A 25,788-nucleotide genomic window follows, 5' to 3' on the forward strand; every position below is an offset into this window, starting at 1 on the left:
AAAAAGAAAGAAATATTTACAAATTAAGTATATCTGTGCTTTCCTCTTACATACTTATCCAGTCTGCGCTCTTTTAGGCTTGGTATCACAGCTTTAGCAGTTGTATTGTTTGATATAACCCATTCGAACCTAATGCTATGCTGGGCAATCTCTTTTTTTTTTAATTAAACGCATATGTTTCAATATGGTCCATTCACACTGGAAGAAAGATGATGCTGTGTTATGCTGCAAAATGGGCAAATAAAACAATTAATCCTTTGGAGCAACAAATACTATTTGTGTACAGAAGTGTTTTAGAACAGATACTGAAAACTTAATGTTGATGTGTCCTTGCCAGGCTATTAACTATTCTACAGGTGGATAAAAGAAAATAAAATTATAAATACTGTATACAGTATTAGGTAATAAGTTTCTTTTAGTACCAGTGCTTCTAAATGTATCGTTCTATAGTTATGGATGATAAGTATATTAGTTATAACTCAATTGAATTAAATACAGCTGTCAGCAAACGTGCATTTTTTTGACAACAAAAAAGCAAATACAAATGGTTTTCATTTTCTTTTATTTCAAGCACACAATATATCCATTCAGTATAATAGCAGCTGTTTTCTTTCTACTTTGACAGCTTTATGATGCTTTCAATACTATCACAGTGCAAGGCTCTGACACACTGCGTACCATTTGTGAATGGACACTTATTATTCCTGCCTTAGACTGAACCATACTTTTTGGCTCAGTTTGTTTTGATCAGATCTTCGTTATTGTAGTATACAGTAATTCATCGTGCATCCGTCCCGTCACATATCCGCCCTAACCGTTTATCCGCCATGATCAACCTCTTCAGCAACGTTAGTTTATTATTGAATAGAGAAGATTAGTTCAGATATTGTAGATCCTACCAAAGTTTTCGTACACTGTGTTGTATGTGCTCAATGCGCAACCATTGCTGGTAGTGTCACATGAGCTGTTCAGTGTGTTGATATTGTAGCGCGGGGGCAGCTGATTTGCAAGACAATGGAGGAATGGACTTACTCTGTAAATAATGTGTGTTTGTAAACTGTTTTTTTCATGTACAGATCTGTTAGCGTTCTCTGTGTGTTTTGGTGCTTTTTTGACTGAGAGCCGAGAGACTGTCTGTGTGTGAGTGCGTCACTGAAGGGGGTGGGAGCAGGTCTGTCATGACCAGTCAGAGATAGGGAGTGTTGGGACTTGGGTGTCTGTGTGGAGATAACAGTTTGAAAGAGAGAAGCAGAACCTGGTGGCAGGAGAATTCAGATAGAGAGAGTTAAGAGAGAAGGTTGAGTTTGTGAGTGAGGAGAGGAATGAGAGCCATTGTTCATTAAAAGTTTTTAAAAAATGCAGCGGTTTCCTACTGCTTTGAACCGCAAATGTTGTCTGTCTCATCATATCCTAGAAACCCTGCAGCTCAGCACTACAATATGTAAATAAATCCTGTTCGCCTGCGGGATGTATCAACTTCAACCTCTGTCTCCATCTCCTGCCTGTCACTCAGCAGCGAATTCATGCACCCAAACGACTACTCTGTCACAAGCATTAATACTCTGTATCTTTATAAACCAGGGATTTAGGGGAGCTCCCTAATAAAAGCTGAATCTCAAAACAGTAATTGTGTGAATATAGTAAATGGTATTTAAAACAGGATTCATTTATCTGCCTTTTTACATATCCACCCTTACTCTAGTCCGATCACAGTCAGATATGCAACAGATTACTGTACTGTATTGATGTGGTCATTTCTGGCTCTGGAAGTTAAAACTGCTTTATTTAGATTTATCTGGATGCACTTCCTGTCCTATTCAGTTCACAATAAAAACAAGTATTATTTGGTATTGGGTATCTTTATGATGTTTCATGTCTTTAAATTTAAAAATTAAGCATAAACAAAATAAGTCCAACAAAAATTAACATTTTGTCTGAAGGAAATATCTTGAAAAAAAATGTATTCTCTTAAAGGCTATTCCCTGCAGAATATCAGACTTTCTTTTCACTTTTCTTTTTTGAGATGTTATCTTGGTCTTTGTTACTTGCTCTTTTTGTTAACCTAACAGTTAATCCAATTTTGTTAACCTAACAGTTAATCCGATCCAGTTTGTCAGTCCTACAAGTGACAGCTCAAGCCATTCAATGTCATTGTGATGTGTCCTGGTAATTGCCATTTTCATAGTGATAAGAGGCCTGCTCCTCTTCGTGCATGTCCACCGTGACACCCTTTTTCTTTTTCCATCCTTGCTTGTGAGTGCTTTGGTTCTGGACAGTTGCCCCATAGGTCATCTTTTTCTTTGGGCTGACAAATGCCTCTCTGTTCAGTTCAGTCTCCTCCGCCAGCTCGTCCTCTTCTATGATTCCACACTTATCCTCGCTGGTGCTTTCTGGGTCAGCCCAGTCCTGTTTTTCACCAGAGGCAAAGATGGCATAGAAGATCACGCCAGTGTAGTGCACCAGTGCTGCTATCAGGAATACATTCTGCCACTCTTCACGGGTCTTCAAAACAAAAAGATAGATAAAAGTTACATTCAATACCCAAACCTATACCCTTCTGGGATAAGCCACAGCTGGAACATTTACCACATTAGGGGATCACGCCGGATTGCATAAAAATCCTATCCCAGAACCAAGGCTGTGTGGTTTTTCATCAGGTGACGAGATACTGCAGCTACATGACCATACACATCTGAATCGACACGATGTGACAAATTTGAAAACTGCCAAATCTATAAAACTATTAAAATTGCTATTGTCAAAACTATGATCAAGCCTGGTACATATTCGACAAATTATGTGAAAATTATATATGCCATATATGACAATAAATCATACATATCAGGCTTATCCAGTACCTTTGAAATGGACTCCCATATACAGTATTATCTTTCATCTCTGTATCTTTATAGTTGTGATGATCTTTGTCATAAAGCTCTGGGTATTTTTCAACAGCAAGTATTATTTTTACCTCTCATTTCTGAGACTGTCACCTCTCATTTCTGGTGTGTAGCGGCCTTTATTCTTGTGGTAAAAATACACTTTCTACAGGTGTAAGTTATCAAGGAGGTTATGTGAAATTACTTGTCCTGAGTGCTTTCTATTATTATTATTATTTTTTTTTTGTTGATTATGAGTAGGTAGTTATTGCCTTTTATCGAGTATAATACTTTTAAAAAAAGTTTTAAACAACAATAACTGCATTTGCATGGTGTCAGATGTTGGCAAATTAATGATGTATCGACGTGATGTATCTTTACTATTGGCTTTCCTACTGTTTTGTAGTTTGTGTATTTTAAACCCCCCCCCCCCCCCCCCCCCCACTGGGAATTTGACAAATTGTACCCTGTTTTTGAAAAAAAAAGGAACGAATCAAACACAGACCACAATGCAATTAATTTTCATTAACACTGCAAAACAAAGGAATGTTGAAGAAATGTTACTGCACCTTGTGCTTTGTCATGGCCCCAACAATAAGCGGACACACCATTCCAGACAACGTTCCAACTCCGTTGGAAATTCCCATTAGAATGCTGGCATATCGAGGGGCGATGTCTAAATGATTTACATTAAATCCTGGGAACAAAACAACACAATGTTTTATGGCATGAAAAATATAGCAATTAGCTTAATAAGATAAACTTAAATAGTTGTTTTGCATTTTATAGCTCATTAAAATAGTTGGCAATACCTGGAAAGAGACCAGTCCAACCCAGAGACTACTGTAGTACCTACACTAATGAGGCACAAATGTAGGGCACTAGAGATTTAAAATGCAGAGATTTAAATCAATTACTCAACCATCAAAGGATTGTTATTACTGTTAAATCCTTAGCGAACACCCTGTACCAGTATTGACCAGCTATAACAATGTGTTGTTTACCTGAAATTGCAAACCCACTGAATCCAACTGCAAGAACTAAGAATGAGATAGCTACACCTCTTGTATGAGAATAGCCAACAACAAGAAGAAAGGTGGCCTCCATTCCAAACCCTAAAAACAAAGACAACAGTCACATTGCATGTGAACAAAAAGGCATGCTTACAAATGCACAAGGTCTCAAAGCTCAAAGGTCTCGATTTCCAATCAACAAAGCTAACATTTATTCTTAATTTCTCATGAGTGAAAAGCTTTCTGTAATTAGTGTCATATATCATCTCCGCATATTGGATCACATAAATCTTTTGTTGACTTGGACGCTCTCCCCCTGTACTCACTCCCAGCACTCCCTAGATTGATTGTAATCCTACCTCCACAGTTCATGATTTTTCGGACCGTCGTAGTGGACAGAATCTTTCGGCTCCTCAAGAAGTCAGCCAGCTGCCCTCCAAAGGGGACAACTATTGTCATGACTAAGTGAGGAACAGCAGACAGAAGCCCCACCTGAAAGAATTGCAAGTAAAAAAGAGATGTTAAAGTAAAAACATCAATAAAATGTATGGGAGGTTTTGTCCAGATGTTTTATAGATGTTTATATTCTGTGTTTTCTACCTCAATAATACTTCCATAGTCTGATACATTAGGAATGTAAAAGAGGATGGATATCTTATGGGAAGAGTACACCATCATTAAGCTTACCTTACTGATGGCAAATCCAAACACCTCTTCAAAGTAGGCAGGCTGACTGATCAGCAGCAGATAGAAAGTCCAGCTTCTGCAGAAGTTGGCCACAATAATGGCATATACTGGCATTGATGTGAAAAACTTTCTCCAAGGAGTATTGAATTTCTGAAAGAATACAACCAGAGGGTGATATGGTTATGGCTAAGACAGCAACTCTGAAAAACTGATAAATATATATAAGTCTTCAAAGTTGTCTTAAACATGCCTTTGAAGACTAAATCATCATTATCATGTTCATCTTTGAAAGAGTGTTGTATTTTATGTAGAGACTGCTGTAACTAGTAAGTAATTACACATGAAACAAAAATGATTGCTAACTATTCAGAGATGTATAATATATAATACAGTAAGAACAAACATACTGGAAGCAGGAAATAGATTGACATGTTTCAATTTTATCATCACATGAGGAATGAGGATTTTGAGAATTCTGCCAAACACAGGTATACCTCAATAGCATTCAGTAAGTTGGCGCTCTCTCCAATGCTTGTCTCAATGTATGTCCTCTCTTCTTCATCTATGGTGGGATGTACAGCTGGACTTCCATAGGCAAATAACAGCCAACACGTGTACCACATCAGGCCAAACACTCCTGTTGATAAACATAGGCAAAGATTACATGTCATGGAGAAGATTCAGATTATGTGGTTTTCATAAAACTCAAGCATAGTTATTCACAGATACGTATGGTAAATTGCAAAAATGCAGAACAAATAGACAGTGGTACACTTTTAATGATTTACAGTAGTAGTTAACATTTTTAGTTGTTTAAAATGTCACTTTAATTAAATGATATACATTGGTAATAATATTATGCTTAAAAATGTGTGCCTTGTTACAGATAGCGCTGCTCCCTGCAGGTGAAATAGGGTAAGGGGTTTACCAGAATTAACTTCTGAACTGTACCTGTGCAAATGGGTCTAACCCATACCTACTGTGGTCAACACACACACTTGTTTTATAGCCTGTAAACACACAGCGTCCTACAATGACATCATAAAGTACAAGACTTACCATAAACATAAAAAACAGAAGACCATCCAACATACTGGACAAGGACTCCAGCTAAAGGCATAGCAATCACAGCTCCTGCATAAGAACCTGAAGAAAGGAAACATTACTACCAGTCCTTATTATAATGGAAAGACTTTTATACATTATATTACTCTATATATTATATAGAATATATAATTACGCAGGATTATCAAAGGTCTTACACTATAGCAACATAAACATGACATTCTTTCAGCTCTTGTAGCATATAATACACAGCACCAGAAATTAAATATATACTGAATAGGAAAGTTATATTTAGGAAGATTTAAAAATTGCACACAACCTAAATGAATTAATTTTTTTCAACTAATATATGAACATTGTAAGTGATGGAAAGTAGTTTGTATTGTCTTGCAAAAGCATTTCATGGGCCTAGGGCATTAGATTAGAATATTGCTCTCGGTCTTAAATTCGCCTTGGATAAAGGCGACTCAAATAAAGTAATAATAATTTGTTTAACCAATGGAAATGTACTTAAAACATGCTCAAGATTGATCAATGCAAAGCTCTTGCTTATTTATTGGTACTCCTCATTGAAAACTTATTGTGGAGAGGTTTCTGTAGCACTGGTCTCCAAGGCAACCATTGTTCATTTAAAGCAGAAGCTGTTATCTTTGGTAGGAAAGTAAGAGCAACAAACAGACTACAGTGTAGAATATAAATCTGTTTGCTCCTAAAAATGATATGTCATAAATACAAGTAGTAAAAGATCAATGTCAGATAGTCTCAACCTGAATAAAAATAATAACTACAAAATAGCATATATTATCGTACATTAACGGGAGGCTATTTACTTATCACTGTATACAAGATACAGGGGTGCTGTAATAAAAGATTAGATTCCAAAAACAAAGATGGTAACCATAGAAACACTGACCACAGAAAGAAATGGTTGCCAGCCTGCTTCGTTCTAGTGGGGGTGCCCATTTGCTCCACATCCCGTGGCATGCTGGGTAGGTAACACCCTAAAAAATATGTATGACAACATCAGGATAACTAAACAGATAAGAACATTGCAAAAAACAACTGTGGTGTGCAGGGCTTAAAAGTATTATCAAAATAAGGAAAGGAAGCCCTGCAATTCACGTTAAAGAAACGATGCATTTCGGTTTAATATTGCCTTCATCAGGGTACAAAGCAGACAAAAGAAATGTGTACCCATTTCCATAACAAGAAAATTAACAAGCAGGATAACTGCCAAAAAGTAGGGCATTTAGAAGATCAAAGTGTTGGTTTGTGCACTTTGAGGATTCAATTTGAATAAGGGAAGCCAAAACAAGAAAATATAAAATGGTAGTTGTGACTACTGAATTGCATTACATTTTCCAGGATTTCTTTAGAAAACCAGTTTCAATCAAATATAAAAACTCTAACAAGAAGACTACCAGGAAGATGATTCTAAAAGGGACAGAAAACACCCAACATCTTATTGTTTCTGGGTCAATTGTCATGTTCCACAGACTTAAACGACTATCCTGGTACTAAACTGAGGTCTGGTTCAACCCCAATTGACCAGTATTGGTCGAAATTAAACCCTATTTCAACGTTCCAAACACTTGAGCCAATTAACTGGTTTTAACGAAACCCACTTACTGGTTTATTTTTTACCTGTTTATAAACGCATACTGCATATATATCACATAGTCCTAATGTGTATGTTTTTCTCTAAAATCTTTAAAATACTCTATATGAAACATCTTATATATATATATATATATATATATATACACACACTGCATAACTGTTTATCACTAAAGATGTGGAGAACTTACCAAAGACTGGAGCAGACCAGAAGTAGACAGCGACCAAGTACAAACTCGCACTCAATCAGGTATAAGCCTATAGTCCTGGTCCACTGCTCCCTCCATTAAAAACTGGCATCTAACCTCTAGCATGTAATTTGTTTGTTCATTTATTATATGTAAAAATCAACATATGTTGAGTCATATTAAAGAAAAAAATCACACACACACACACACACACACACACACACACACACACACACACACACACACACAAACACTGGCATTGCGTTGCTGTACTCTACCTGGATGTGTAAGCATAAGATTAAAACCCGGGACACAAAGAGGTATATTGAAATCCAGGGACACCTTTCTTAAAATCGGGACAATCCAGGGAAAACAGGCACTTTCACAAGGATTACCATAACAATTATACTGTGCCAGAAAGGTTAATTTCTGATAGCCTATAAAATGTGGTATTGTATGGTTCATAATAGGGTTAGATGAAGCTGTAATGCTGATCAAAACACTTTCCCGTTTATATAAAACAAAAGAATACATTGATTTCTGTTTCAAACAGTTTTGCCTAAATAGCATACAAATGTTACTATTGTGTATATTGTAGAAATGCAAGCATTTTAAATAATGAACTCTTACCTCTACTAGGCCTTGCAGTATCCTCACAAACAAAACACAGCCATAGTGGACCCTTGCCGCAAATGGTATAAACATATTAAGCATTGAGGTCAAAAAAATGGCAGCTCCAAATACCCTAGAAAAAAGAAAATGCAGCTACATTATGTGATATAGAGTAACTTAAAAACAAAAAACAAGTAAAGATAAATGTTTCCCCTAATGCCTTTCTCATTTTTGTTTCACAACTTCAATCTTTTTTCTTAACGTAGCACGCCTTCTTATGGCACATAGTTAAAGGTTTGGACAGTGGATTTAATCAAAAGTCAGTCAGAAGCCAGCCAGCCAGGAAGGGGGCAGAGTCACAATGCCCAAAGTCATCACCCTAAAGCGGTACGCGATGTGTCAGTCATGGATTGGAGGAGACGTGACTGAACTAGCTATCGTAGGAGGCATGACTAAGGGTATAATTGAGGATGTGATGATGTAATCAGTCCCTTTTGATGTGTTTACGAGACTGACCAAAAAGGAAACTGACTGAATACAAAGTATCGTGAGGGTTAAGTGTTTTGTTCGTTTGTGGAAACTAACCGTCTGTTTGTCACTACTAGACGGCTAACACGAGCCGAGAAGCTGTTGCTACAGGCCACCATCAAGCCCGGACTGCGCTTGCACCCATTTGTCACTGAATACCTTGCACCAGCACCTGCACTCAGAGCACTCACTGTCAGGAGAAGTGACCGTGTCTGTGTTGTGTGTTGTTTGTAATTATTATTTCGGGACTGAAACCCGTGATTTAAAGCTGGCAATACACATTGGTGTGTAGAGCCAGCATTTATTATTTAGCGATAAAAACAGAACAAAAAGAAATAGAAGAACTGTTTGTAACAGTGAACTTTGTGTTTGTCATTGTTAAAGCACCTGCATCACCTGTACACCTGAGCACTGCAGCCCACAAGTTCACAGCGAGTTATGTTTTTTATTATATCCGTTGACATCATTAGCAAAGAGTCTGAAAGGTCAGCAGAACCCCACAGGTGTTTTAATGCTCCGAGTCCTGGCTTCAGGGAAACAATTAGTGCATAGTACATATTATTGACATCCCTTAAATGGCTCAATATAACCACAATAAATGGCTTTGCTGGTGGTTGTAACTTAAATTGTCCAAGATTAACTGGCCTGCTATTGATCCCATGGCATCAGCAAATACAGTAACACAGTATAAACAATTACAAATGAATCAAATGCGAAAGGCATAAGATTAAAATTAATAATGAGAACAGAAAGTGAATTGCTTATTTGAGTAATATTGCGTGTGTAAAACAACATCCTTTTTTTCTAATGACTTTTGTCTTGTACTAGCACCTTCCAATATACTATATGTTGTTGGGTGGAAAACATGTCAAAAGGGCACAGCACAGTGACCTCAGTTAAAGGATTTAAGACCTTCTTAGCGTCAGCATTATTATTATTTGTTTATTTTTAGCAGACGCCTTTATCCAAGGCGACTTACATCGACTAGGGTGTGTGAACTATGCATCAGCTGTAGAGTCACTTACAATTACGTCTCACCCGAAAGACGGAGCACAAGGAGGTCAAGTGACTTGCTCTGGGTCACACAATGAGTCAGTGGCTGAGGTGGGATTTGAACCGGGGACCTCCTGGTTACAAGCCCTTTTCTTTTACCACTGAATCATTAGCATCATTGACCTCCCTCCCCAATGTCTTGTGTTGAATATTGGGTTTTTGCTGGTTTATTATATGAAGGTATACCAGTGTAACATCAGAATTTGCTTCCTGGGAAAAATGCTTCTTCTTTTGTAAATGTATCACAACCAGATCTGCTCTTAGTTTACTGCTCTCAATCAAATCAATTAAATAAGGTCTGAATACTGCATTTAGCTTGTGAATTCTGCCCATACTACCTTTAGACACAACACTCCAACATGATCATAAGAAGAATGCTATTGATCATTTTTCCATGCTTCTAAAATAATAAAAACCTCAAACTAACTTGAAGCTCTGGAATGTTTATCAGAGGGATGCAATGTTATGGCATTGCTGATGACAGCCAAGGTTAAGAGCCTTAGTTACAAGTTTTTTTTCCTGATTTAATCATTGCATTAAGGTGCCAATGAAACAGGCTGTGTTGTGACGATTTTGTAGTGAAACACACTTGCGACTCCAACCCTGCTGCATTCAATAAGCTCTTCTAACATACAAGCAGTATTTTAGCCATAAGGTTGGGTCCTGTACATTGAGTCACAAATGTTTTTAACTTGGCTGGAGTCACTACCATAGCATTTTTTTTAAATATTTACTCTCTGTGATGTGGAACAAAATATATTTATTAAACTCATGTTATTCGAAATTAGATTTACATAAAAACAAGCTTGTTTGGTATATATTGAGACATTCCTGTGAAACGCTTATCAGCTCCATTTGGATATGATCATTTCTAATATGCTGGTTCAACATTTCCATATGCCCTTCAGAACGCTCTTATACTTCACAAGTTGGTCCATTTGTTGAACCAAAAATATAACAAAGGGCACCGAGCACATTAACTGAAGTTCTCTGTACAGCTAGCTCAGCAACAGCCGCTTACTTTCTATTAAAGCTCATTATGGCAAAAGCTGTAAAATGCATCTTTTCTAAAGCTTTTGCTTCAGTGCGACATTCATACCATTTTGCTGAAACCTGTTAATGTTACAAAACTAACTGAAACATCTTACATTAGCTGCACTTGCCCTGTTAGTTGTTTGCTTCTAGTTGTGTCCCTGTAGTAAAAGCTTTAAATCAGGCACTACACCTTATATGTTATCCATTATTCAACCTATACAGTATTTTAGAGATTGTGTCCTTAGCTGTACTATGCTGGGATTACAAATCCGTTTTAAATCTGTGTTTTCCCACCAATCCTTCCACCTTATCACCACACAGGAATATGCAACATTGCGTAATTTGGAATTGTAATTTGGAACTGTGTGATTAGATTGTAATGAATACAAGATAGATTTCTAAATGAGATCCAGTGTAAAAGTTATTCACTTTATATCATTGAATTCAAATAAAGTTATGCTTATGAAAAGGTTATGATATACACCAATTTGAATCACCTTAATGTATTCTGGAAACTCTCTTGGGGTTCTCAGTTTGAAAACAATAATAAGTATACTGCCTCAGAAGCATGAAAAAATTATGACGTCAGAAACACACAGGTGTTGTTCTGCATATGTATTTTATTTTCACTGGAAGCACTTCTATCTAGTGGACATTACAAAACTTTTTAAGTCATTTTTTAATAATGTATTCAACTCACATAAGTTAACATGATTGCTTGTGCTGTATTCCATCCCCTGACACAAATTCTGAGACGCGTTTATTTATTTTTATTATGCTATAGTGAGCAAGTGAAGTTCACTGAGGGAAATGTGTGAGCGTATCTAAGTCCTTATTCTATCATGTGTTTAAAAGAGCCACTGGATCATGTATGACTCCCACCCAAAACCCAGCAATGTTGGTATGTTGGTGGAAGCCATCCACAGCATGTTGCTGAGATGTAATCTCCACACGGGCATATCAACCTGAACAAACTGTTGTCTGTTTTAATTTGCACAGAACTGGGTTCCATTTGATTTAGGGCTTTTCAATAAATAATAAAATGAGCAGACATAAAGAGGGAACCAAAACAAACAGAAAACATAGTCCTGAGAAAACCCCTGAGCAAACATAAGGGGAGCTCGCCATTCAAATGCTGTTTTCTATTTGTGGCCGCTTTTTTGTTCCATCGATGTCTTTTTTTCTTAAATTGTTTCCAAAATCAATCAATCAATCAATCAATCAATCAATCAATCAATCTTTATTTATTTTAAATAGCGCCTTTCATAGTGGATCACCAGCTTTACAAGATAGTGAGGAACAATGCCTAATACATTAAATACAGTGAAATACAGGGCATAGTACATTAAATACAAACAGTAAAAAAAAAATGCAAATACATTAAATACAGGCATATTACAATGCAAATACACTGTAATACAAAAAAAGTGGCTTGGAAGTGACACTTGTAATATTCTAGAGCTTAGCTTCCATTGTGAAATCTGAGACAAGATCTTTAATTATTAACTCTTGTCAGTCGCATGTCCTCCTTTCTGTAGAGCTTATATTACTGTTGGGGTATCAAATCATCTGAATAAAACACAGTAACGCATCTCAGAAGTGTAATAACCAAGGGTTTCAAAATTTATTAGCAAAACAACATTTCCTTTTCATTTTTTTGTCAGTCTTTTGGCTTTCCAGAGTTTAACTATCAGAACAGTATCACTCATATTCTACTGTATACTACTATTACCACTATCAATAAGGAAATAAACAGAATAAAAAGAACAATTTTCTCTATTGGTGCTTACATTAAAAAAAATGTAGTGTATAAGTTGATTTTCAGAAGTTTTTAGGGTGCCGAAAAACGTGGGAGCAACTTATACACCTATAAAATATATGTAATGGTGAAGCTTATATCCCAACTTTTCTCTTCTACTTCATGAAGTGGTTAATTATTTTGCACTGCAGCCTATAAAGCTTAAGAGCAATGGAAAATACTCAACACACACAAATAATGAGCTGCAATCATGATAACGAGAGTTTTAATAAGCAACACCTGTGCATCGGGCTATTTAGCGGCCGCACTTACAGTCTAGAGGTGAGGTGAGTTAGGAGTACAGAGAGCAGTAGGTGCTGTATGAGATTTGTGGAGCACAAAAATCAATCCAAACAAAAAAAAAAGTCAGAGCAAGGGCAGCAAAGTCCTCTTGGAGCATGGAAAAAAAAGAAAAGAAAATAAGCGTTTTCCGAGGAGGAGCTGAGAGATCTTACAGCTGAGGTCACTCAGCATGACATTTTATTATTTGAAAAAGCCTCAGCCAACATCAGTTATGCTACCATAGAGGTCATATGGTCCTCTTAAGTGGAGAAAGTCAATGTTGTTGGTGTTACTAGGAGGACAGTCAACCAGGTGATGAAAAGGTGGCAGGACTTGCGGTGGTGAACAAAAGTGAAACTCACAACACAGCACAGGCTTGCAGCAGGAACAGGAGGAGGGCCACCATCCACATCACAGCTGACACTGCTGGAGAGGCAAGTGGAAAGGACAATATGTGGGGTCTCTCTGTCTTCCCCTTCTCTTCCGAAGGTTTTCCTGCCTGTCCTCAACGAGAGCCAAGCATCGTCGCATCAGGCAGTGTACTACAGCAGTCATCCTGAGCCCAATGACAGGTCTCTGAAGGTGTGTGGTTTATACAGCTCTTAATTACTCACTTCTACAATGGTTTGCACCTTGTCAGAGGAGATGCAAAGTTTTTGGAGGGTCAGCAATTGCCCAAGTGCAAGGCAAAATCCTTACATCTCATTATAATGTTTGCGCCCGTTTAGTATTCCAGATCCCTGTCCAATTCCGTGCTCTTTTCTTCATTTGAATACATTTAATATAATTGAAATGGATTAATGATGGCAAAGTGCTAATTTGATAGCGGAGGCAGAATGCCAGGTGAAAACCATTCTTTACATACGCTGCATTTTTAGTGAACACTAAAGTCCCACTTTACGCCAGATAAACACGTTTTATGACAGCAATATGGGTGTTTTGCAGCCGCAAATCACTTTGCATGTAACCTTACATCGGTCCCTAAATGTCCTAGATTCTGCATGAATGAAAAAAATGTAAATATTTTTTTTTTAAATCTACAGGTGCAGGTTTTTCACTTTTCTTTTCTTCAAATGAACGCAAATAACTTATTTTGGTTTGTTTGTTTGGTTGCTCTCTTTAGAAAATAAATAAATATAGTTTTATTTGTTGACCTATTTAATTATTTATGCAATGGACTCTAAATTCAAAAGAGCAGAATGAATAGAAGGGATCTCTGAGTCTCCGTTTTAACTGTAGCCAAACTTTATGAGAGCTCTCAGTTGAAAATTTGAATTTGGATGCACTAGATCAGTAACCCTCAATCTATAATAGAAAAAAAATACTATTTTTACCTGTTGGCAGCCAGTTTATTAGAGATGAAACCTCCTGGGATCTGAGTGACAATGTAACCCCAGAAGAAAGAGCCATGAATCAGTCCCACCGTCTCCGGGTCCCAGTTAAACTGCGCTGGCTGCAAAACACAAGCAGGGACAAATGTTGCTTAAGATACGAATCTAGGCCTCCAGAGGAGAAAGGTTAGTGTTCATTAAAAAACACTGCCTCACCTAGACAAAATTATAAAGGGCCAGATTTACTCCAAATCATCAACAGTGTTATTTTTGTCTGAAAGGTTAAAAGACAATTTTAAAATTACTAGATCTTCAGACTACACAAAAGCCCCTAAATTAAATCTCTCAGCCGTTTATTGCTGATTTGATAAAAAAAAATCTTATCCCGGATGCTTTACCACATTTCCACATGACCTTACCTGCATCACTTCTGTTCCGTTGATGTAAATGGTGTTGTTATTGACCATCTCCACAATGGCCACTCCCAGGTTACACCTGATTCCAAAGGAAATGCAGAAGCCCAGGCCGCTCAGGATGGCAATGATGTATCGCTTAGGCAATCCACAGCAGCCACAGTCACACAGCGGGGGCTTCCGTACCGGGGCCTGTACTGGCCTGCCATCCTCCGTCAACTCAATGTTATCTTCCTCTACATTCGAACCATCAATTGTCCTGAAACACACAAACATACAAAACACTTTGAAGATATAATTGTATCCAATAACACCGTAAAGGCTGCAAATCCATATTCACTCCAATGGAATACCATAGCTGTGTTATTCCACAGAGATGTGTTCAAGTTTTTCTGCCACAGTGGAATAAGAACATCCACATACCATTTAAAAGCTGCTTACACATTTTGTTTTCCATTTAAAGTCATATACATTTCTGGCCATTTATTTGCAGTGTTAATGTTGGTTGGCAAGTGAAGTATTATTCTGCTCAATGCCCTGACATTTTGCAGGTTTTTTTTTTTTATACACATTTATTACATTTATTATAGAAGTCTATTTGTGTAAAATATATATTTTTTAAATGTGCCTTTCAGCATGTATAGTAATAGTAAATATAGTACTGTGAGAAAAAAAAAAACATAAAAATGTGAAATATGAGCATAAATGAATCAAACATGCATAAAACTGTATACATGTTTAATGTTGACCATGATAAAAGCAAAGAAAAGTGTAGTGATGCATAGTAAACACATTTCGATTAACAACAGATAACTATGGTAAATCAGTCAACACAGTGAATTCATAATATCAACAGGGGTGACTGCAAGATTACCATATCCATACTACACACCCAGAGCCAGTAAACAAAGTTACACTATTCTGTGAAGTGGGGTTTTTATGAATTCCTAATTTAGGATTGAGCCTATAGCCACCAGCACATTAAACTGATGTATTTTCAAAAGGTTTTCTGAATTTGTTTAGCTTTATTTATGTCATGGCCTCCCCAGCTGTGTCTGCGTTACTGCCCTACTGTAGCATAAGAGACTTCACCTGTTACATTAACGTAGTCCTGTGATGTGCTTTGATACAGAATGCCCTTTAATCTCAGCTGGCCTGTTGTCCACCTGAGTTCCTGAAAGGCTTTTAAAGAAAATGCACTGGAAGATAGATGGCACCAAACAAACTGTCTGGATGCAAACACCTTATTTCTGTGTGTTTTTAAGTTTATTTTATAGATGCAGCATTGTATGTTCATATGTGCATGTAGAAAATTAGCTATAAATATCATCTAGTAAATCATGCATTTGAGATCAACTCTTAATTAGTTAATTTCATTATCAAAAGGAACAGAGACTGTTGGTCCCACAATTTGATAAAAATGAATAGAAAAAAAGACCACTACACTTAAATTCAGGTATATTCAGTATTGCCCTAAGAATCAAATGATCTTTATTTAAACTTTAGCATTCTTAGATCGCAACCTCTAACAACAGAACGGTCAATGTTATGATGTCTAAAGTCAGCCTGATATCTCCAAATCTTACAGCAAATCAATTTTGTTGGAAAACTTGTCTTGTTTTTGCATTTTAGTTGGTGAAATAGTTATATTTGCTTCGTGCAGCTTACCACTTCCAAAACAGAGTTCTTTCCCATATTTTCTGTCGTACTGTTATTGCTCCCTAGTAGAGGCTCAATCAAGAACCAAAGGAGTGGGCAGGAACCTTTTGCCATATTATCTTTATATTTTTACTCAAGACTGTGAAGTGTTACAGAACCCTTTGCAGTGTTTACAAGAAACACATGACTTTACCTTTGCTGTAGTTTTTCTTCTGCATCGCAGTGTATCCAGTTTATGCTCCCTCCTGCAACAAGGCTGGTGCCCTGAAATGAATGGTGCACTGCAATCCCTAAAAGATATGTCTTTCTCTTGGTGAACGCCCCCGAGTAAATGTTGAGAAATGTATTGCCTTAGATGATTTATGACCCATCACGTTTGATTACAAATTTTAAAATAGACGGCAATATGTTTAAAAATATAACATTGTGATATGGATAACACGGGGTACAACAAAGGTAACGTAATGCGTTTCTTGTAGACTTTGCAGGGTTTTCTGTAACATTTTAATCAGTAGGTATTCACAATGCAAATGTTCAACTGGTACACTTAACCTCTTCATGAACAACTGAATGTTGTACTCAACTTATATACTTATCTACTACATTGCCACAATGTATGTTTCTATGAGAGCCATTATACTGTGAAGGGCCACACATTTTAACATCCTCGTTAAACCCAGGTCTCAATAAAAACCTGCTTTTGTACATTTATATTTGAAGCAGAATGCTTTTAAATGAACACACTCCTCAAAGACCTGCAGAGATAAACATAGTTAAACAATACCCATGACCAGGAGAAAAATGGAGAAAATCAGTATGTTAAATGATTTAAATTTGGATCAGTATTCTGAGTACTGTATATGGTAGAATTTATATAAACTGAATATTCCGTACATGATACGCCAGTAGTATGCAGAATATTAAAATTTCCTTTTGTAGTATGCAGCATGCTGGTGGAATTCTCAAATATCAGCACGACAGGCATGCACATTGAACTTCACATGGTATTTCTGCCATTTGTGAGTATTGCATATGAATAGATAATTTTAGAGGAATGGTATATTCTACAGAATATTATGTAAACACAATATACAGAATACTTATTCCACATTATCATATGAGGTATACTGCAGTCCAATGAGGATATTTTACATTGTTACTGAATTACATCATTAATCGTGTCCACGTATGTAATGACTTCATGGAACATTAATATTAATAAATGGTTTAAAACAAGTTAATAAAATGCACAATACCAGAAAGTGGTTGTTTCAATGCATAGTTTCTTCAAAAACAGGAAAACATTTCAAATACAGTCAGCTGTCCCTTTCATCTTTTTCACAATGAATAATGTTATTCTGCATGCATTTAAAGAAAAAAAGAATGGACTCCTTCAAAAAATTGACATTTCACATATGGAAGAACATTTCTTGACTTTTCCCTGGTGCAGTGCCAGTCTCAAGAAGAAAAACATCATACTGTATATTTATAATGGCAAAGTCAAGAGCCATAGTTAAGAGATCATGCTATTTGTGTTCCATCATACAACCATAAAGCAAGTGCGACTGGAATGGGCAGTGATCCTTTTAAAAGCGATCCAGTTGCCCATCTCTTAATAAATGTATGACTTATTAAGTCCTGAGCCTTTAGATTGTTCTGGTGATTCTGCTCCACAATAAGGATGTGTGAGAAGTAACGTAAGACTACAACATGTGTGTTGTATGAAACTAGAAAATATGATGGTGCTGTAAACAAACAGATGTAATAACCAAAAAACAGATACATCTGTCCAGCATATAACCCATTTTTTTAAAAAACCTTTTGAATGCTTATGCCATAAGTGAGGCCTCTAAATGACCTCATTCTGGTCATTTAGGTTCGTTGTCACAATTCAAGTTCAAAAGTTTAAAATAGTCATGGAAAGAAACTGCAAGCCTGATCTAAGGTTTTTTTTGTTTTTTTTTTGTCAGAAAACATTGATCACAGTATAATCCTTAGTAATGTACTGTACAAAATACATTGTAGTCTGCTGAGGACTTTTCAGCCAATTAGAGTGCACGTTCCCTTTCAATTCAAAGACGGCCACCAACATACTTATGGGATATGCCTGCCTTAGGTAGGTATTCACTGAGCTCTTTATATGTATTTACTGTCTGTCGTATGTGTGTGACTGCCTGTGCAGTATTGATTTAAAGCAGTGTGTGTGTTGTCTTTTCAGCCTACACGCTTTGCTGTACCCCCACCGCTGAGTGATTCCGCTGGCTGCCGTGTACACAGTTGTTGTATAATTATTGTGTACTGTTGTTGTTGCGTGTCCACCTATGTGTTTGACCCCGGTGTGTTGGGCCTTCCAAAAAAAAAGTGTGTTCTCCCCCTGTTGTTTTTCAAGTTGCCCGCCTCGGCTTTAGCCTGTGTGTCTCCCTGGTACATGCTGCGCGCTGACCAGGTGTGTGACTGCACGCGATTAGGGTAGGCACCGCTGCATTAGCTGCCCCTCGATGCTTCGGTACCTCAGTGCACGCTCAGCCCTTGGTACTTCAGTGCCTATGTGCGCACGGTGCTTGATGCGCACGGTGCTTGATGCACACGGTGCTCGGTGCACATGATGCATATGGTGCCTGGTGCTCATGGTGCTCGGTGCACTTGGTGTGCACAGTACTTCGGTGCACGCGGTGCTCGGTGCACGCGGTGCTCGGTGCACGCGCCGCTTAGTGCACACGGTGCTCGGTGCACACGGTGATCGGTGTGCACGGTGATTGGTGCGCATGGTATTCGGTGCATGCGGTACTCGATACACTCTGTGCTTGGTGCTTGGTGCACTCAGTGCGCATGGTGCTCAGTGCACACGTATTTAGTACCTGGTGCGCATATCGCCCTCGGTGCTCGGTACCCCCGAAGCACGTGGTGCTCGGCGCACGGTGCTCGGTGGACTCGGTGCACATAATGCAAGGTGCACACTGTACTCAGTGCACACAGTACTTGGTGCACTCGGTAAACTCAGTGCGCCATTCGACATTTCCTTAGCTCCTCGTATGTTTTCAAAGTGTGTAGATGCTATATTGGCCCCCTTGCGGTTGCAGGGGATCAGAGTATTGAACTACCTCGACGGCTGGTTGGTTTGTTCCCAGTTGTGAGAGGAAGCAATGGTCCACACGGCGATTGTGACAGAGCATCTGTCACCTTACACCGGTGCACTGCACGACGTACAACAGGTATTCAAGGTTGCCTCTGCTGACAGCTGACAGTGTCTCACTCGTGTTCGGCAGCCCTGTGCTGGTGGAGGCAGACCTCTCACCTGCGCAAAGGCGTGCGGATGGGAGTACTGGTATCTGTCAGGTGGTGATGACGGATGCCTCCAACTTGGGTTGGGGGCAGTCTGGGAAGGCAGAGGAGTCTGCGGCACCTGGTCGGGCCGTTGGACATCCTTGCACATAAACATGCTGGAGTTGCAGGCTGTTTACCTTGCTCGCCAGCACTTTCTCCCAGTGCTACAAGGAGCACATGTGTTGGTCCTAATGGACCAGGGTGGCCTTCGGTCCCCGGGGTTACATCGCATTGCCTTCCGGCTCCTAACTTGGGCACAAAAGAACCTGCTGTCCTGGGCATTGGACCTCCTCTAGAGGGAGGGTACGCATCCGTTGGAGTGGAGCGCATTTGGGAATGGTTCGGGAAGGCGCAGGTCGATCTCTTCGCCTCAGCGGAGATGACACACTGCACCCTGTGGAAACTCCCTCCACGGCTTAGGCAGTCCACTCAGCGTCGACACCCTTGCCCATGAGCCCAGGACGCTTCTTTACGCGTTCCCGCTAGTATCGCTGCTCCCGGCCTTCCTAGAGAAGGTCCGGTTAGAGAAGGCGACAGTTCTCCTAGTGGCCCCCTGGTGGCCCAGGAGAATCTGGTTTTCGACCCTGTGCCAGCTCTTACAAGGCCAGCCTTGGGAGATCCTGCTTCGCTGGCACTCTCTTGCATCCGGAACCAGGCATGTTCCAATTATGAGTCTGGCCCCTGAACGGGATCGCTGGTCAACCCTAGGGCTATCTGACGAGGTCATGGGCACATTACAGAATGCTAGGGCAGGCTCCACTAGGTCGTTATACGCCTGTAAGTGGAGATATTTTCAGAACTGGTGTCTGACTAAGGGTCATGACCCAGTTTCTTGCCCTATGCCAGTTATCTTGGAGTTTCTGCAAGAACTGCTCGATACCGGTAGGTCACCTTCTACATTGATTCATGCCCCCGTTGATTCTGATATCTCCAGATGTGCATTTCTTGGCAACTCGTTTTCTCAAGGGTGCTTGGCGATTACTTCCTCCAAGGAGGACTGTTCTCCCTGAATAGAGCCTTGATATTGTACTGGAGGCTCTCACGAAAGCCCTGTTTGAGTGGATACACTCCATAGAGTTGAAGTATCTGTCTATGAAGGCAGCCTTCCTCTTGGCTATCACCTCCGCAAAGCAGGTCAGTGAGCTACAGGTGCTGTCGGTGCACAGCTCCTGTATGTATATTTGGGATGATGGCAGCAGGGTGTCACTACGTACAAACTCTGCTTTCCTCCCTAAGGTGATCACAGCCTTCCACATGAGCCAGTCTGTGGAACTGGACTCTTTCCATCCACCTCCATTTTCCTTGAAGGAGGATAGGAGATTGAACTTCCTCTGCCCGGTGTGGGCATTGAGATGTTACGTGGATAGGACAAGAGCTCTGCGTCCTTCTGACCAGCTCTTTGTCTGTCACGGTATACGGACCCTAGGACAGCCCCTCTCGAAGCAGCGACTGCGTATGACAATGCCGGCTTGCTCCCACTCTTCACAGGGGCCTCACTGTCCGATATTTGTACTGCAGCTAGATGGGCTACACCGCATGCTTTCTCCAGGTTCTATCGCCTTAATGTGATAGATCCTTCCCTGCCTTCATTAGGCACGAGGGTCCTTGAGGTTGTAAGCTTGCACCGCTAACTGCTGCCGTTCCTTCTCCCTCACGACTGCTCTGGTATACTTTTCCATAAGTATGTTGGTGGTCGTCTTCGAATTGAAAGGGAACATTAGATTACTTACCGTAACCCTGGTTCCCTGAAAGAGAAGACGACCACCAACCAGCGAGGTCACATCGGTCGCCCTCATGGGTTCGACGCAAAAGAGAAAATGGGTTCCGTGTAGACCAGTAGGCAGGACCGAGGACATCACTCCAGAAAGGGGCCTATCGGCAGCTCTGATATAAAGAGCTCAGTGAATACCTACCTAAGGCAGGCATATCCCATAAGTATATTGGTGGTCGTCTTCCCTTTCAGGGAACCAGGATTATGGTAAGTAACCTAACGTTTTTTCTGCTGTCTGCCTTGACCCATCACAATGAAACAGTATTCATTACATCAAACGTACCATTGAGGTTATGCCATCCTGAATCCTCAATATCATTATAATTGACATAATCTGCTTTAAAAAAATAAATAAATCTCGGTCAGTTCACTTCTACTCATGGCGATAGTCCCTCAGACACAGATGTTTGCCGCCCTGTAACCGGCGATAAATGCAATGTCACATGATAACTTATTTTGCAGCCTTTTTTAATAATCATTTCCCTTTCTGTTATCTGCTGCCAAAACACTTCATTTACCAAGAATGCTAGACATCTTGTGCCAGTATTTTGCCCACAATACAATAACACGGTTTCAGTTTCATTTCTGTTTTCCTGTTACCTTGTTCTTGAGGTTTTAAAGGTGTGTTGTAGGATAAAGTTTCCGAAAGTTGCTAAGCATCCAACTGATGTTTAATAGTTGCAGCACTGCCAAACATCCCCATTTGTAACAAGGGGACTACGTGTGTATGAAACTTGAAAGCAAAGTCTGTAATGTTATTATCCAAATATGGAGAGTTTCCCAAATATTAACCAATCAGAAGTGATCAAAGGTGGCTCGTAATTTAATCAAATTATCGTATCTGACAGCAAGGAGACGTTTTCCCATTGAGAGCTTTAGGGAAGTCTAAAGGGTGGGGGTCAGGGCATTGTAAAAACTAGAACTATATAACTGAGTCAATAGAGCCCAGATTATGAACTCACTGGATGCTTGCTTCCAATCTAAAGGATCAAAGGGAACAGAAATGAGAGATAGAAAATGGAGAACCAAGTATACAGATTCCGGTAAGTAAGCCATTTCTTCCTACATGATTAAAAAAAAAATCATTTCTGCTATACATTTTACCACATGCCCTCTGGTTTGTAAACCATTAAAAGGAAACTAATGTAGTGTTATCCTTAATTAAACAAATTCAGGGGGCATAATTAATATACTTAAAACAAATCACATTTTTATTAGGCTATGAAACAAATCTATTTTATAATATTGTTTTAAAGATATATATATATTATTAAGTATAACTTAATAGACTTAAAAAATGTATTAACAATATACCAAAATTAGGAAAAATTACCAGCATCACCAAAATACCAAAAACTGAAAACAAGCTAATTGCATTATAGGGATGTCTAATTTGTTAATGGTTTTAAAATATCTAAAACAATACATATAAAACATTAAAAATGTATATGAAGATAATAAATCATTTAGAAGAAAAAGATAAATAAATGAGCATGGCATTTCAGATCTGGGAATGTAGAGAACATCAGACTAACATATGTTACAATTTCTTCTCTAAGAAAGATTCACTCTTGGTCACCTTGGTCATCCATGGAGTCATGTCTGTTGAACGAAGAAGATTGCCGACATATCGGCCAATGTATCACTACAATTCATGTGGTGTAATATGTTATGTTTTAAGTGTATTGTTTTAGATAGTTTAAAATCATTAACAGGTTGATGCTAAAGCATGTTTCATGTAAGACAGTTTACCTGATTTAATATAATTAAAATAATAGAATAGTCCAGTAATGGGAATAATACCTCCTTCTAGTCAAATAACTATGTGAGCCAGGTGTTCAGAGCCAAGTCTGTTAATTTATACTTAATAATATCTCTTTTAAAAACAATATTATAAAAATAGATTTTTTTTTCATAGCTTAATGCACCCTGAACAATATATTCTGTATTTTTTCCCCATAAAACAAAATCTTGAAAATCCAACAATATAAGCATTCTAAAACTTATTAGTTGTCTAGGAACAGTTTTTCTTTTGACTTCATACATTTCATTGTTGTTTATGTATTGATTACAATGTAAATACAGCAACTTACTTTTGTAGATTGCCCAGGGAGTCCCCCACAGTGTGCTTAACCTCTTCCTTGCCAGGCTTGAGGATCTTCTCTTTCAGCCCACTGAATCCTCCAAAAGGCATCTTTGGTCTGACTTGTCTCTCTTGCTCCTTTATAATTCCAATCACTACACCTTGGTCATATTTTCAAGTTCCTCCAGCAGTTTGTGTTTCTCCTTTGTCAGTCCACACCTGCTCCTTCTGGTTTCTTTGATTCTCTGATGCTGCAACCAGTTGCTATGGCAAGTTGAAGAGGATGAGGAGCACTGAAAAATCCTTAAGGTTTAAGTCAATAGAAATGATCTGCAGCACACTATACCATTCCCAACTAAAGATCCAGTATCATGAAGGGCCATTTGATTATCAAATTAACATATATATTTTTTTCTGTTTTTAAGGGAAGAAGCACAAGATTATGCTTGGTCACTGTTGGTTGCACATTCTTCTTAGTCCTTTGTAGTCCAGCAGCGACGAGGAAACTCTCTTTTGATGGTTGCTTTTCCAAAGCACTGATGAGGAGGATGTGACAGCATGACCAGGAGAGAAGAGTGCAGTGTATCAGGGAATTATTACCTGCCTCAAATCCGGCCCCTTTCTGCCAAAGAGATACACAGCCAGAGGCTGGAAACTTATTAAAAATTGACAAGTTACTCCCATGGTTGTAGGCTCCATAACGGAGACTGGGTTTATACATTAGCATTAGTATCCAGGTCTGCGATGTTCAAAGGGGGAATTTCATTTTTCAGTTTATGTCCCTTTCCTTTTTCCCCAAGTGGTTGTTTTTTTAAGCTATAGATTAGGTTAATTGACAGTGGAAGGGTATTCGGTAATTAAATGTAACAAATATTCCTAATTAAGCACACTGAATAATTGACTGATTCAAATGAATGATAAAATATATATATGTTTGCCTGTCTGTGTCAGCATTATAGAATTAAGAAAAGCATAAAATATACAAGAGATTTTAAAAAGAGAATTGCTGTTGCTATTTGATATATTTTAGACAAGGATGCATATATTAAATGTAATCACGCTTTTATTTAATGTCTGTTTTATTTTAGATGTGCAAATTAGCTAACACTGATGATCTGTTCAGGTTTCAAATTCAGTGTATCATTATATTAAAGCATTGCTGCCTAATCAGTGTAGGGAGAGTTAGCATAATTTAAAATGCATGATTTCATAATAATAATAATAATAATAATAATAATAATAATAATAATAATAATAATAATAATAATAATCAAATGAAGAGCTTAAAAATGCTTTTCAATATCAGAAACAATAAAACATGGAGTTTGCTTTGTATCTTAATTAACTACATAAAACACTTTTAATTCAAGTTTACTACAAAATAGATGTATTTTTTTAAAGACTATGCAGAGGTTATCCAGCAGTAATTATACACAGAATCAACTAGCAATTCTTACACCTCCACAGAAGCCCTTTGGCTATGTTCTATAATTAATACAGGCTGTGAGAGGAAGAAGGTTCCGAAAATCCCTATAACACACAGCTGTGAATATAGTATTTTTAATTTGCTTGTTTGCACATTTTTTGTAAACTTTTGAAGATTAAAATAAGATTATTGGTGTCCATGTCTCTAGAATACTTTCTTTCAGTGTTGTTCTTACTTTAGCTAGGTTTTATTTTCTCTTACCTGTCACAGCCATTATCTTTTCATATGTATATTGTTTTAAAGACGTCCTAATTATACAAAGTGTGTGAGATTCATTATACCCTACCCACAGAACCAGTACACTGAATCATTATCTTCCACTTTATTTACATTGTATTTAAGTAGTGTGAATAAGGTTTTAATGGAAACCTATTTAATGACAAGGTTATTATGATTTCAATTATGATGCAGTTGGGCCTACTCTTTTGGCACTACAGTTCAAAGACACAATAGGAAAATAACCCTGTGGGTTATTAAGTTGGTTGACGCTGTTTTTAATGAATACACTCACATTTGAAATAGAGAAGTACGGATCTGGAATTAGGCAGCGCTGATCGTTTATTTTCCCTACTTGTATTATTACTTAAATATTACTACTCGAGTGGAAAGTTCAACATCCTGATTCACATTTTGTAATGTAGAAGCACTATACTAACTGTATTATTTAAATATTTTCCCATCTGAACGACCAGGCTTCCATAAAACACACACACGTGTGTTTGTTTTATGTGTGTTTTTTCTATGTTTGACTGCCATCTTGTGGTGAAAATATTCTAGTTTTGACAAACGTAAACAGTGGCTACAGAATATATTGAATTGTGAAATTGTAAATTGTGAAATATATAAACTGTTCTACTGTTGTTAAATGAACTGACAAAACTCTGGAAAGAGTGTCATGACTAATCAGAACTATAAATCAACCTTTTTTTCATTGGTTTCCATTACAAATTATGTTCTTTACATA

General features: G+C 38.2%; 1 protein-coding gene across 1 annotated transcript; it reads right to left on the bottom strand.

Annotated features, from left to right (window-relative positions):
- Positions 1-576: 576 nt before the first annotated feature.
- On the bottom strand, positions 577-23,927 carry LOC117416142 (vesicular glutamate transporter 3-like). The gene is made up of 12 exons (XM_034027209.3): positions 23,349-23,927; positions 14,508-14,760; positions 14,092-14,210; positions 8,080-8,194; positions 6,558-6,645; positions 5,639-5,725; positions 5,074-5,216; positions 4,580-4,729; positions 4,252-4,384; positions 3,884-3,994; positions 3,449-3,576; positions 577-2,502 (listed from the first exon to the last, which is right to left on the bottom strand). The coding sequence occupies exons 1-12, from the start codon at positions 23,447-23,449 to the stop codon at positions 2,149-2,151; spliced, it is 1,782 nt and encodes a 593-aa protein (XP_033883100.3). The 5' UTR covers positions 23,450-23,927; the 3' UTR covers positions 577-2,148.
- Between the last annotated feature and the right edge of the window lie 1,861 nt (positions 23,928-25,788).

The sequence above is a fragment of the Acipenser ruthenus genome, chromosome 7, assembly GCF_902713425.1.
Source record: "Acipenser ruthenus chromosome 7, fAciRut3.2 maternal haplotype, whole genome shotgun sequence".
Lineage (NCBI taxonomy): Eukaryota > Metazoa > Chordata > Actinopteri > Acipenseriformes > Acipenseridae > Acipenser > Acipenser ruthenus.